The 15,874-nt window shown below is 35.7% G+C and overlaps 1 protein-coding gene across 2 annotated transcripts in view; it reads right to left on the bottom strand.

Moving 5' to 3' along the window:
• Positions 1 to 15,874, bottom strand: part of ANAPC1 (anaphase promoting complex subunit 1) — a 100,183-nt gene that overhangs the window by 45,650 nt on the left and 38,659 nt on the right. For both annotated transcript variants that reach the window (XM_081254227.1, XM_081254226.1), the window contains exons 21-28: positions 15,149 to 15,297; positions 12,335 to 12,413; positions 11,900 to 11,936; positions 11,748 to 11,818; positions 9,432 to 9,610; positions 6,942 to 7,156; positions 5,407 to 5,525; positions 1,774 to 2,045 (exon numbers count right to left, since the gene is read on the bottom strand). In XM_081254227.1, the coding sequence (XP_081110353.1) occupies positions 1,774 to 2,045; positions 5,407 to 5,525; positions 6,942 to 7,156; positions 9,432 to 9,610; positions 11,748 to 11,818; positions 11,900 to 11,936; positions 12,335 to 12,413; positions 15,149 to 15,297 (1,121 nt within the window). The remainder of the gene's footprint in view (positions 1 to 1,773; positions 2,046 to 5,406; positions 5,526 to 6,941; positions 7,157 to 9,431; positions 9,611 to 11,747; positions 11,819 to 11,899; positions 11,937 to 12,334; positions 12,414 to 15,148; positions 15,298 to 15,874) is intronic.

Raw genomic sequence — 15,874 nt, 5'->3', positions numbered from 1 at the left:
TAAGAAGGGAGGGCACTCAAATTTACAAAGTGAGAGAGAATGATGACAGGTGAGGGGAAAACATGTAAATGACGCTGAGATGATTAAAAACAAAAATCCTCACACTGATATTCAATTGACTACAAGGGTGCCAAGACAATTCAATGGGAAAAGAAGAGTTTTTTCAAAAAACGATGCTGTGATAACTATACAGCCACTTGCAAAAGAATGAAATTGGACCCCTTCCTGACATCATACATAAAAATTAACTTCAAGTAAGATGTAACTCAAAGTAAAAAAAAAAAACTCTTAGAAGAAAACATAGGTGTAAATCTATGTAATAGATATAAATCCAAGTGATCTTGTGCTAGGCAGTAACTTCTTAGATACGACATCAAATGCACAGTAACCAAAAAAAAAGTAGATGAATTGGACTTCATCAAAATTTAAAACTTTTGTGCTTCCAAGACACCATCAGAAAGTCAAAAGACAACACGACAGCAGAAAAATTTTGCAAATCATGTATCTGTTAATGGATTGGTATTCAGATTACATAAGGAACTCTTACAACTCAACAACAAAGACAGCCAATTAGAAAATAAGCAAAGGATTTGAATAGATATTTCTCCAAAGATGATATACAAATGACCAATAAGCACATGTAAAGATGTTCAATATCATTAGCCATCAGGGAAATAAATGCAAATCAAAACCACAGAGATATTACTTCACACCTACTAGGATGACTATGATTAAAAAGACAGATAATAACAAGCGTTGGCAAGAGAGCAGAGAAATTGGAACCCTTATGTATTGCTGGTGGGATTACAAAATGGTGCAGCCACTCCGGAAAACAATATGGTAGTTCTTCAAACTTTAAAACAAAGAGATACCATATGATGCAGCAATTCCACTCCTAGCAATATACCCAAGAGAAATGAAAACATTCATCCACACAAAAATGTGTATATAAATGTTCACAGTAGCATCATTCATAATAGTCAAAAAGTAGTAATAACTCAAGTATCCATCAACTGATGAATGGAAAAATAAACTACAGTATATCCATACAATGAATATCTATTCAGCAATAAAAAGCAATGAAGTGCTAATACATGGTACAATATAGACAAACTTTGAAAACATTACAGTAAGCAAAAGAAGCCAGTCATCAAAGACCATATATTGTTTGGTTCCATTTATATGAAATGTCCATAGTAGGCAAATCCATAGAGACAGCAAGTAGATTAGCAGTTTGCCAGGGGCCGGAGGGAAAGGGGAACGGCGAGTGACTGCTCCTAGGTAGGGGGCTCCTTCATGGGGTGATGAAGATGTTCTAAAATTAACAGTGGTAACGGATGCACAACTCTGTGAATATAATAAAAACCACTGAATTGTGTACTTCATATGCGTGAACTTTTATGGCATAGAAGTGGAAAAGTTTACGCCAAAAGAAAGAGTTTGGTCTGCCAAGGAGCTAATACAAGCAGTCTCTATGGCTGGAGCATAGGGAGCATAGGGAGCAAGGAAAAGAGAAGCACAAAGTAAGGCTGGGGAAGTGAGTAGGATCACACAGGCTCCTAGAATGTACATTAAGAGCAATGGAAGATCACTGAACAGTTTGACCAGGGAAGTGATATATTCCGATTTACACTTTAGAAAGATTTCTCTGCCTGCTGTGAGAAGAATGCACTTAGAGGTACAAGACTGAAGAAGAGCAAACAGAACAACTAGGAGCTACTGTAACAGCCCAGGGGAGGCACAAGGCCAGGAGCTGGCAGCGCGAGTTCTCACCTTGGTCAGGTAGTCATGGATATTGAGAGTAGCCAGCTTGGTAAGGTGCCCATTCAGACCCAGGGCCATGAGAAAGCCAGCATACTCATTGGCTAACTCGGCATGCTTGGGCTTATTGTAGACAATCCAGGCTGAGTCGATCTGGGAGGCAGGGGCTATCTTCAGGCCGGCAGCCACACCATTATGGAAGCTGGCCCAGCTGGTCATGTTGGGAGGCACATCGATGTTGCCACTGTTCAGGTCTACTGTTGTGTTCCGAGGGGGTGCCCGCCCTATTCAGGCAAACAAAATTTTAAATTGAGAGAACAAAATTTCAGAAACCAAAATTGTTACATTTAGATGCTTTGCGAACAAAGATCACTTTTCTACATTCAAAACCCTTAACCCCATAATACCTGTAATGATGTTAGGTAACTACGCATACTTAAAGTTTTATACATGTGAGTCAAACTTGATGCAAGGTGGAAAAACCTTAACTGTATAAAATAATTCACTGTCCTTTCTGCTAAAATATATGGGACTATAGTAAGATAACTGATACTGATTTAACTGTGTACAGATCTGATTAGGATACCCACTGCTTTGAACTCTGTCTTTCAAACAGCAGGGAGCTCACCGAAAAAGAAAATGAAAATTAACATCACAAACTACATGAATAATAATTCCAACGTGTGATTGACAACAGTGTTAATTTCAAATATGCCATCCCATCTTTTTCTCTGGATGTTACGGAAAAATTATATTTTTAAAAAAGACAAGGAGCTTTATAAATTTGCTCTATCTCTTATCTATACATCTCTCTATATGATACAGAACTCTAACTACACGCTATTGGTAAAAATGCCAAATTGCATTCAAAGATACCTATATAAAAAACATTTTATACACTTGAGTTACCCAGTGAACCATAAAAGAGTATTCACTAAGTTTAAATCTGTGGTCAACTTATTTAAGAACAGTATAAATCAAATGTTCATGACGCTATGTTCTCTTTGAATGCCTTTTCTTGAGTGTTTTGACTACACTGCGTACCCGCAAATACTGAATTATCTCTATATTTTTAATATTCTGTATTAGCTCAAGTCATGGATGACTATTTAAAATAAATATTCTAAATACAGTAAGTCCCTTACATACGAACTTTCAAATTGCTAACTTTCAAAGATGCAAATGTTCACGTGTCCAATCCCATAAGTTAGTTCACGTGTCTGGTGTACGTTGTCACATGTGTGCATCCTCTACAAGTGGTTGTGCTTTTGTGTACTTTACTGTACAGTACTGTGTAGAGTACAGTAGTACAGTATCTTCAAGCCCAAGATGTCCAGAAGCAAGCGTAAAAGCAGCAGTGATGTAGCTGGTACAGTGTAGCCAACTGTGTTAGTTGGGTATCTAGGCTAACTTTGTTGGACTTACGAACAAATTGGACTGATGGACGTGCTCTCGGAACTGAACTCGTTCATATGTAGGGGACTTACTGCATTGCATACAGTTATACAGTTCGCTAGAGGTTTGAAAATATGGTTTTAAAGGAGTTCTGAAAGTTATGTAAATTTTAATTAGATGCACAGTGTCTTTTTTGTAGTCTATATACACATACACACACCTACACAGACACAAGCATAAAATAAAATATATTTGTATTCACCATTTGCTTTTTGTACCTAAGAGCTAACTCAAATGCTGGTCTGTGATAGCACCACACTGGTGACAAGTTCATGAGTTTTATTTTTACTTTCTCAAAAAGGGCAGAGAGATTAACAATGAAAAAGCAAGTAAAATTTCTAAAACAACAATTCAACATATGTATAAGACATAATTTTTATACACAAGAGAAAATAAAAGGCAATGGGTAAAGCAAATTTTCTTCAATAAGAATAATTACATACAAAAGCACAACAGGCCAAACCAGTGTCAGTTAAGGAACTATTTCAAGTGAACATTTTTTTCCTAAATGAATTTATTATTAAAACAAGATCATCTTTTGGTGGGGGGCGGGGCTGGTCTGGGAGGGGGTCCTACCAGAATGACTAAAAGAATAAAACTTTGCATCAATGTCATAAATACATTTTAAATCATACAAATTTAAACGCATTCTGAAAAAAAGAGACAATGATTCATGCATTTACTTTTTAACATCCACCCAAGCATTACCGCCCAGATTTAATACATTTTAACATTTGTCAATTTTGCATGAGATTTTCTTTTTAACCCAAACCTTTTATATGAAAACACTCAGTTAAAAGACTAATAAAATGAGCACCTATACACAGTACCCTCCATCAATATTCACTAATTGTTCTGATTCTGCCATAGCTGTTTTATCTCTAAGAGAGAGAACAATTAAAATACTGAAGGTAACTCTGTTTGCTGTGTCTGTCAATGAGATTATGGCTCCAGAAAAGGTGTGATATAGGATACGGGAATGTGTTCTTCACTAGCCGATCTCATTTTCTGCATGCTGCTAAAAACACAAGCTCTTTACAAATCTCAGTGGGACCCTGGGTTTTTAAATTATGTAACTTAAAATATGGTGGAATGGTATTTGCATATACTACATCCTATACACTACTGTATGTATCATACATAACGTTTTGTACGGGTCACATATACTATATACTTTAAGGGATTTTCAATAACAATTTCAACTGTATACAACTGTCACATTTAGTATATATTCAAACCAGATCAGGTGGATGTGCACTATAAAACCCATTATAATCAGTAACGTTAGGAAATAAGTACACTTACATCTGGCAGAAGTAAAACTTCATGTAACCAACCAGAAGGGAAATTTGACAATATGTTACATCAGTCTTAAAATCTTGCTGATAAAAGATAAATATAACCCAACAATACGTTTGTAATGGCAAAAAACAATAATTTCCAAAAATACCAGGTGGTTTATATAAACTATATTCCATTAAGCGAAATATTCTGGAGCAAATAAAAATGAAGTTGTTGATTAAAAATGTGTATAAAATACATATACATAATTGTACACATATATATGCTAGATATAAAAGGATGCTCACTCACTATATAGTAAATTTTTAAAAACAATTTCTAAAACAGGTTTAAATTTTCTGATAAACAAATATAAAATTATAAAATGGAGAAATAAAATTGGGAAATAAACAAACCAAAGTGTTATTTAACACTAGTGAACTCTAACAAGTTGGGACTACTATGAGTGACCATTTTGTCTTTTTGCTTAGTATATTTTCTTGTTTTTGTACAAGCATCATCTATTCATACTAAGACATAACAAGACATTTTAAGACTAAATATTTTTACATATTGACTTTAAGATTATTTAAAGTTTAATAATCTCACCATTCAATAGTATCTTTCTAAACTTCCCCAAGTGCCTTTTTATATCTTGAAATGGTCTCATTAAAAACAAAATTTAGTAATGGGCTATATTCTACTTCCCTCAATGTTTAATTTGATTTGCTATTTGAGCTTTGATAAACACTACAGTAGCTATTAACAATAATCACTACAGTAGCTATTAACAATATTTAAAATCACGGGGGATAGAGCATTTCTTTGGTCTTAACTACAATGACTCAAAAGAACTCCACTAAATATATACCCATTTTCCTTTCTCACTGAGCCCAGAATTTAACATACCTGTCAAATTCAACTTAGGAATAGGCAATGGCTCCGTTGGAACAGGATGGTATGAAAACAAGGTAAACATTCCCCGTCCTACTGGAAGAGCCATAGTTCGCTGACACAACTGGAGCAATCTATAATTAAAATTAAAACCAACATGTGAAAAAATTTTAAACAAAAAAAACTGGAATGTAATCTGTAGGCAAGTATTTCAAAAGCAGCAGTGCTGTGTAAGATGAAGCCACATCAAAGTAAATCCATACAAAGTCCTGAGTGAGTCATCTAAACACGGTTGTTCTCATTCTAATACTCTTACTCCCATCAGAAACTCTAAAGGGGAGACACATTTCTTTCTTCCGTTTCATATTTGCTTTGAATTAAAACCAGCTGTTCTATAAACCAAGCCAACTCTCCCTAAGTATTCAAAAAGTAAAACCTGTAATTCTACTCTAAACGATGCTAACCCTCTCAGAGGAAAGTATCACATTTGTTGGGTTTCCTCACTGTGCTGTTATCAGTTTAGCTGGGATCCTCCTCTCATCCTTTTTGTGAATGTAGCCCAAGTGCCACCTCCATGGGTGCACACAAGGTAAAAAAGGAAGTCCCTGTTTTGGAGGCCAGTGGATTTCATGGTGTCTCCAGGAAACACAGAAGGAGTTTCATTTACTTGATGGTGAGGACTTACAGGACTAATAGCACTATATGTCAACTATGTTCAAGGTTAAAATGGCTTCTACAGGCTATACTTTGAAACTAATACACTACTTTTGAATTTGTTTCTATGTTAAAATAAATGGCATCCAACAGAAATTGTGGAAGCAGGGGCATTCATAACCAGGAAACACTTAAGACAAGTTATATCTGAAGACAGAAATATCCCTCCTCCTTCTGAGGCTAACTAGAGGCTGAAGTTCTCTCTGCAGACAAAGTTATTCACAAGCACCCTCTCTAACTGTAAATATATATAGCTGCTTTCTAGTTCATTGGTGAGGAAAATTTTGCTGTCCTAAGATTCTCTGGGAACACTGCCCCACATTAATTTAAAATCAGGGAAATTTAGAATCAGGCCAGCAGACTACATTCCATAACATGTTTAGCAGAAACACTATACATAATCTACAAAATTATAATAGTGAAAACAAAAACAGTATAGCCCCCCCTTCCATTTAAGATGCCATTGATTTTAAGATGCAGCACTATTTCATGAGGTACTAAAAAAGAAAAAACACTGCCATTTAAACCATAACACCTACAAACACCTACAGATTGAAAGACATAATCTGATTTCAGAAATAGTAAAAGGTACAAAAAAAAATCAGCGTCATACAATCAATGAACTCTGATAATAATCGCTGACTGCATTGAGCTTTACTATGTACTGGGCAGTGCTCTAAGCACCGTGTAGAAATGACCCACTTGATTCCCAGAGAAACTCTGTGAGGTGTGAATGCTACAGTCATGCTTATTCTTACAGTTGAACAAAATGAGGCAGTACTTAATTTTTTATTTAAATTTTTACCTAAATTACAGCAGTTGATGTTTTCCTTTACCTGTTCTCTTTTTCCTCAATGAACTCATGGTCACTGAGTTCTGGGTACTGCACCACGTTGACGCGGACAGGATGCGCACTCTGAAGAAGCCTTCGCACATCCTGCACCCTTAAGTCTTCACTCCATATTAGTGACATCACCTCCTGATTCATGTCATTCATGCCATCATCTTCCTCCTCAGTTTCTGTTCCTGAAGGAACATCTGATGAGAGCACCTGAGTAACAGACTAGGTTGTAATACTAATTTAAAAACCAGCCAACACACACTTATTGAATATGAAGATACACAGGATGAGGTACCAAGTCTACATCAGTGCAGAGAAAAAATATATTCCAAAGCAGGGCTGGCTTGGGTTCCCAATACATACTGGGACTCTAACCTAAAAATCTTTTTTTTTTTTAAGTATAATTATATTGCCCACTTGGAAACATTCTTTACCGAGCCAAGGGGAAGGCTTTCAACTTACGACAATAGTCGGGAGGCTGATTCCGTTGAAAGATATATTCTAAAAAAATGGTAAAAATCTAACTATATCCTAAATATTCCAAAAAGGACACAAATTACTGCAAACGGAATATTAACCCCACGCACTAAAGAACCAACACCAATTTAAATACTGTCTTTAATTGATAGAAGCAGAAGAAAACAACCTGGAAGGATATAAACCAAGGGCTGGAGGAGGGCAGACAACACTTTCTCACTTCTGTACTTTAAACAGAATAAATCATGGTTGGTTTTCACTTTTTTTTTCCTAAGTATGTTCCAACTATATTTCTTAAAAGGAAAGGGATGAAATGAAGCAAAACACGTGAGGAGAGTTCATTCCTTGCTTATCATTCTGTCCTCATAAGCTCAGCATGTACTTTACTAGGAGCTTTCCCAGTCCACATAATTCAGTCAGACTTTAAGACAGATGTTAATAGCAGAAATCTCATTTTCTCTCAGTTTTAACTCCTTTCACCAAAAATTAACTCCTAGGTGAAATGCTAAAGTTTTGCAACATTTAATGTGGAAGCGACATTAGCCTGAAAAAAGAATAAAGGTAGATATGACTAGATAATCAGTCTGACTTTAGTTGATAAAAATTTATTATAATTCCTATGGAACATCTAATTTTAAAAGAAGCTACATTCTAATAAGTGAGTCAGCAATAAGATATAGACCCAAATAGCTGATAAATTTGAGACGAGTTATAAAATGTAACCTCAAATAACTGAACAAATTTAATTTAGCCAGAATTACTTAAAATGACTTATAAATATAGATGAATAATTATCAATACCATTTGGCTTTAGTGCTAATGATGTTCTCATTCACAGTAATAAAAGAGGTCTAAATGCTAAAGACATACCTTGGTCAAGGTAAAGATAACCATATTATTAGCAAAAACATTTGGTTTTCTGTTTAAAACAAGACAAATGCTAATTCAACTAAGAGTTGTTATTTCAGTGCAGATTAAAAGACAGATGTGCTGGAACAACCCTGCTGGAGATGGGATCCCCCATGGAAACTGCTTCTGTCACAGATCCATTATACAACTCTGATGTTGGGAATAAATTTTGACAACAGTCTCTGAAGAAGCATTAATAGCCTAAGATCTAATGTGGATTATGAACAGTTACAATGTATTGATTATTATGTGTTGGTTCAAAGGTTAATAAAAGATGAGCCAAATCTGCACTGTTTTCTCAGAGACATAAAGTACCAAAGTCACCAGGGGTGGAATAACCATCCCTGAATCCTCCTTGATCCTCAGAGTAAATGCAGGTGCTACCATTTTTTTTAAAGTTAACTGGAGTTCTAGAAGAAGTTTTAAAAGTTCCATTTTTAAGTTTTAAAAGAGGCTGATTTTAAAAAGAAAGGAGGATAACGATATATTTCACTTGCTATTTGTAGGGTCTTAGAACCCATTCTTAAAAAAACAGATTTGAATATTGATGAAGGACACTGTTTGAGGAGGGATAACATTAAGACAGCTTCTGAACAACTTTAGTGCCCCCCTGCAAAAAAACCTGTTCCCTGGGGCTTCAGTTTTATGTGATTAAAGATATATTTACACCTATGTAAAAGGTTAAATTTAAGAAATGCAACACATCAAAAAAGTATGAAGGAGAAAACAGTTATAATTTATTCAAATTCAGGACATTATGTGCTCTCCCTATTTCCACATAATAATTACAAAGTAGCTAATTACTAACATGGTACAAGCAGGGAATCAATCAGTCATGGTAGCTGCTCTACTGACTCGGCACTTGTCCTGACTCAAGGCACAGAAAGGTCCAGGCAAAACAGAGCATTCACAAAATCTGTTCCCATGTTCGATTTACAATTAATAAGATTTGTCCAATTTTAAACCGTATCTAGCATATAATATAAAAGATAATCTGATATATACACTTGCAAAAAGACTTAAAGGAAAATGGAGAACATTTCTACTCTGATTTTATTGAGGCTAAATCTGAATATGGACTTTCCATATTGATACTCACAGATTTCCCTTTGGGCAGGTTTCCTTCACAGGCCTGCTTAGAAAGATCCTGGCGTCCAATCAAGAGGCAGACAGCTTCTGGCCAGTCTGAAGCAGGCTGCTCCCGACAGTGATAAATCGCATCTCTGATGGGAAGAGCAATTCCAAAGGGAAGAGTTTCCAAGTCTCTTAAAGCGAAACCTTGTGGTGAAAGGAAGGGAGAAAATTTTTCACTTAGACTTACCACTGTCCCAATTATTCTCTGAGTGAAGTTAGTAAACTCTATCCTAACAAATTAAGCAAGAAACTGATTTTATTCATCTTCTACCAGACCAGTGTCTTGACCTCAGGGATGAGTATAAAATTTTATTTTAAACAAAAAATTCCTAAAAACTTTAAGAGAAAGACAAACAGGGCTTCCCTGGTGGCGCAGTGGTTGAGAGTCCGCCTGCCAATGCAGGGGACACGGGTTCATGCCCCGGTCCGGGAAGATCCCACATGCCACAGAGCGGCTGGGCCCATGAGCCTTGGCCGCTGAGCCTGCGTGTCCAGAGCCTGTGCTCCACAATGGGAGAGGCCACAACAGTGAGAGGCCCGCATACCGCAAAAAAAAAAAGAAAAAGAAAAAGACAAACAATCCAATAGGAAAAACACAAAGGACAAAAAGACATTTCCCTAAGAGGAAACACAAATGGTCAATAAACATATAAAAAGATGCTCTATCCAATGAGTGATCAGGGAAATGTAAATTAAAACCACTAGAAAATAAAAGTTCACACTCATTTGACAGACACATATTAAAGTCAATCGATACCAAGTGTTGGTAACTATGCAGAGCAACAGTAATTCTCTTCCACAGCCAGTGGTGGTGTATACGGGTCCAACCACTTTGGAAAACATTCAGCATGCAGAGTTAGGTCCACCCCTACGGTCCACCAACAGACATACAGAACGTTGTGCACGTGGCACCGGGACATAAGCATTAAAATATTCATTAGTAATGTTTCATTATGGCAAAAAAGGGAAGGGAGGAAAGAGCCCAATTGCTATCATCAGTAGAATGGATAAATAAGTTGTGATATATTCAAGCAGTAGATCATACAGCAGTGAAAATGAATGATCTTCTGCTACATGAGTCAACATGGATGCATCTTTAAATAATAATATTGAGTGAAGAAAATAAGATAGTAAAAAAACATGTTTATATTTATATCTATTTACATAAAGTTAAAAAACATACATCACTAAGCAATATATGAAGTGATAAAAACAAATGGCAGAAGGTAATACAAAATTTAGGTAGGGTATGGTACGGGTACTTTACCTCTAGTGATGGGTGTATGAGAAAAGGATGCCATGCAGGAGTAGATCCACAGGGCTTTCTACTACACTGGCAATGTTTTATTTCTAATGGTGGGTCACCAGGACATCAATGTTCATTTTATTATTATCCTCTAAATACATTTTATACACTCATATGTATACCATATTTCATTAAAAAAACCTTCAAATCCTCAGGTTAATTAATTTCTTCTGTAACAATTTTCTAAATTTTATAATATTATACATTATTTATTAATATAGAAAGTTGATTAATTATTGAGGTTAAAATGTTACCTTATTTGAGAATAACGCTTTTATTAAATACTATGTAATATTCAAATGAATAGAACTCATATTTTTCAGCATAAGTATCTCATCTGTAATACTATATGACAATTACTGGAATTGTAAAGGAAGCATACAAAAAAGAACAGTGAGAAACTAAGTCATTTAGAACATTCCCTAAATAAGAATTCAGAAACATCCTGTAATATTCATTAAAGCATTACTTTCTAACATACTACTCTATAACATTCTCCTTTTTTACATTTTCATATCAGTAATATTTTTTAAAATTTTTAGTTCATTTTTATAGGAAATTTTAGTATTTTACTCAGCTTAAAACCTAAAGGCACAGGCTTAGGAAGAGAGAATAAACTCTTTTCCTTCCTTTCTCTTGTCCCAGGTGAATCTGCCTCTTGGTGCATAAAATCCCTGGCCTGTATCGTTCAAAAGCATACCCTGAAATATTTACACGTTACTTTTAGATTTTGCCAGAAATACTCATTTCTGATAGCCCAGATATTAGTATAGGGAAGCTGTGAGACTGTCAGGGAAAGGAAGGGTGGCTTGATGGGCCATCATCTCCATCCTGTGGGATCCTTCTGTAGAGCAAGAGGCCCTCCCTTCTCACGCCTTCCAGCTCTAGTGAGCTCTGAGGACGCAGGGCCTACTTAGGAAGGAGTCCAGGGAAAGGATTTCAAAGACACATGAAAAGTAACAAAGACCACCTTACCTACATTAGTCATCCAGACGACTAATCTCTCAGCTAGACTAGAAACTGATGTAGAATGCCTGAAACTAAACCTATAAGAGAACAAACATGAAGTTATTAAATATGAAGTTATTAAACAGATCGTGTAAAAGCACAATCTGAATAAAAGTCACCTGTTCTCCTCTTGTTCTGCTTGTGACTTCTGTGGGGCTAAAACAAAATGAAACTTTATTTTGATAGTTATCCTGGTAAAGAAAACACACAACATGTAGAAAACATTTGTAAATAAAAATTCATTTAATAAACAACTGCTAAAAAATAATAAGCAGTACTCTGGCAGGCTGGAAAGTATAATCATTTCCCTGGGGCTAAAACAGCCCTTTTTAGGCACACTGAAAATGTAAAATTTGTTAGATTTTAAGCAAACTTGGTCTCTAAAAGTCAGATGTGGACTCCAGACTAAAACGGTGCAATTATGTCACCTCTAAAATGAGGCAAGACGTGGCCTCTAAAGTACACTTAGAAAATTTTTAATTTTTTAAATTTCAACTCTGATATCAACATCTATAAAAATCTGTTTGGAGAAGCTTAACATTAGACTGACTTACCTATACTTATTCTGGATAAATACTGTGAGGATTCATCAGAAACAGAACTTTCATCACCAAGTATGTAGAGTGCAATACTCTGCATAAGGAGAAAGTTAACATTAGTTTTTAAACTACTGGGGCATAATTACATGTAGGAAAAGTCACCCACTTTAAATGTACAGCTCTGTGTTTTGACAAATGTTATACAATCATATAACCACTACCACAGTCACGACACAGAATGCCTGCATCACACCAAAAAGTTCCCTGGTGCCCCTTGGAGTCAATCCACTCCCTCCCCTACACCAAGCAGTGGAAACAACTCATCTTTTTTTCTCCCCCTAAATTTTGCCTACTCTACAACGTCATGCAAATGGAGTCATAGAACATGTAGTCTTCTGTGCCCTACTTCTTTAACTCAGCACTCCTTTGAGATTCATCCACGTTACTGCACGTATCAGTAGTTTGTTTCTTTTTACTGCTGACGAGTATTCCATTATACAGATGTACCAACCTTTGTTTATCTACTTATCAACTGATGGACATTTGGGTCATTTTTGGTGAGGTACACCCTAACTCTCTACCCCTCTAGACCTAACCCTTCTCTGCTTCAGCCTTCAAAGTTCTCGCTTGAATACTTGCTACTACCACTAAGATCTACGCCTGCAGCGTTTTCTTTTTTCTGAAAGAAAGTAGCAGCATGATCTTATTAAAATTTCAGCACAATGCTGGAGGATCTTCAAGTCCTACATTCTAAACCAATACAAGCACTGCAAATCATATATTCCTAAAGCTAGCTGACATCATATCTAACAAAGATATAATATGAATATCTACAAATTGACTACTATTATTTAAGCTGGAGGCTGAACAACTCTGGCTTATTCATATTTCTCTAGCTCCCTTTTGGGTAGATATAACACTGAGTCTAACCCATTTCAGCAGAGTTGGACAGGACCAATACATCTGGTGATTTCACCTGAATGTTTCCACACAAGCAGCAAGGAATGAAAAAGTTCTGGGATTAAGCTGCTCTTAATACACTGTGAATGTATTTAACGCCACTGAATTGTACACTTAAAAATAGTTAAAATAATAAATATTATGTTATGTATATTTTATCAGCATTTTTTTTAAAAAAAGCAGAATGACCATTCTGCGTATCAATTTCAGAGCCACAGGGGGTTCTGAAGCCTTTCTCAACATGAAGCAAAGCAGGATGCAGAGTAAAGGAAAAGATGGGTGAGGAGCAAGGACATTCATATACTCCAGTGACATCTGGGAGAGGAGACAAAAGATCTGGTTCTCCTCTAAGTCTGGGAAGGCTCCATCTCCAGAAAGGTCCACAAAAGACCTGTAGGCAGGCCACTCCAGTAGGGGGACCAAGAGAAAGGAGTGTGAAGGAACTCACCTTTGCCAACACCCTCTGGTTCTATTTGAAGGTCTGATCTTTGATTAACTATGTATTAACAAAATGAATTAATTTTTAAAAATAAAAATTATTTTACTTTTTAAAATTCAAGTAGGATTTTTTGTAGCTATGGACAAGTTGATTATAAAGTTTAAATGAAAAGGTAAAGGAATTTAAATAGCTAAAACAATTTTGAAAAAGCAAAGTAATGGAAGGAAAAGTCATACTAACCAATTTTAAGACTTACTATAAAGCTACAGTAATCAAGAGTGTGTGGACCACAACACAGATCAATGGACCAGAATAAAAAGTCTAGAAACAAACTCACAAGAATGTGGTCAACTGATTCTTAACAAAAGTGCAAAAGAGAAAGAAGAGTGTTCTCAACAAATGCTGTTAAAAGAATTGACCATCCAAATGGAATAAAAATCTCAACATAAACCTCACATCTTATAAAAATTAACAAAATGGATCATAGATCTAAATGTAAAACATAAAACCGTAAAACTTCTAGAAGAAAACTGGAGAAAATCCTTGTGACCTAAACAATGAATTTATAGACATGACACCAAAAGCACGATCCATAAAAGAAAAAAAACTGGATAAACTGGCTTCATCAAAATTAAACATTTTTGCTTCACAAAGGAAACATTAAGAGAACAATGGAACATGACAAACTACAGGAAAGAATACTTGAAATCCATATGTCTGACAAAACCTCATATCTAGGAATACTCAAAATATCACTAGCCATTAAGAAAATGCAAATTAAAACCACAATGAGATATCACTACACATCTATCAGAATGACAAAAATTACAAATCATGACAATACCAAACACTGATCAGGATGCAGGGAAATTGGAACTCTCACACGTTGATGGTGGAACTGTAAAATGGTACATATACTCTGAAAAACAGTTTACAGTTTCTTAAATACACATATATTAATCTTAAATATATACTTACTATATGGCCATCAATCACACCTCTGGGTATCTACCCTAGAGAAATGAAAACTTTTGTTCACACAAAAAACCTGGACATGAATGTTTACAGCAACTCTATTCATAATTTCTAACAACTGGAGTCAACCCAAATATCTTCAATGGATGAACGGATAAACCCATGTGATATATCCATACAATGTATAGCTGGCACTCAGCAGTTAAGTGCAACGAACTGCTGATACAGCAACACTTGGATGAATCTCAAAAGCATGAGGGAATTTTCTGAGGGGGGTGATGAAACTGTTTTGAATCCTAATTATGGTGGTGATTACATGAACTCTACATTTGTTGAAATCCTCAGAGCTATACACAAAATGAAAAAAAAAGTTAATTTAACTGTATGATAATTTTTAAAATTATACTGAAAGAGAAAAAGAAAAAAACAGGTTCGGCAACACTTTGAATACATACCAAGACTACAAGTCTGCTTCTTTCACAGATGACGGGGAGGTAAGGATAGGGTGGCATTCCTTCACCCTTCAGACAAGAACTCACCCACTGATAAATACTTGGTGGCTCAGAAGTAAAAAATGATGGATGATGCATAAATCCTGTTTGTCCTTTAAAATTAGATAAATGTTTATAAAGATACATTAATACAATACTGTTTTATTCTAAAGGAAAAATAATCAACAATACCTATCATTTGAAAACGATCAGAATAACATTTTTCCATAGTCTCCAAAATGCTTCATGTTTTCTGCCACAGTAAGTAACTGACCATATTATAATATGTGGAATTTAACTGCCTAATATTTTATCCAATCCTGGAAGGAAATTTAGAAAAATTCTTGTGTTCAAGGCATATAAAGACTCTAACGAAAAATTTCTGCCCTAACCCTAAAGATGAGAAAACAGACAATACACCCAGGATTGTGCTCTGTTTTAACAACTGGGCCCCAATCCTGAGTCGCTTTAACTCAGGGTCTAAGACAGTACAGTGGTTATGGAAATGTTCTGTATCTGTACTGTCCAATATGGCAATCACTAGCCCCATGTGGCTACTGAGCACTTGAAACGTGGCAAGTGCAACTGAGGCACTGAATTTTTAATATAATTAACTTAAATAGCACATGGCAGGTGGCTACTCCCTGGGCAGCACAGGACAGCACAGCACCCTTGGCACTGGAAGCTCTA

The sequence above is a fragment of the Mesoplodon bidens genome (assembly GCF_964165515.1).
Source record: "Mesoplodon bidens genome assembly, chromosome: 14".
NCBI classification, from domain to species: Eukaryota; Metazoa; Chordata; class Mammalia; order Artiodactyla; family Ziphiidae; genus Mesoplodon; species Mesoplodon bidens.
Note: the sequence above shows the minus strand (reverse complement) of the source record. Positions and strands in the feature narration are given on the sequence as shown.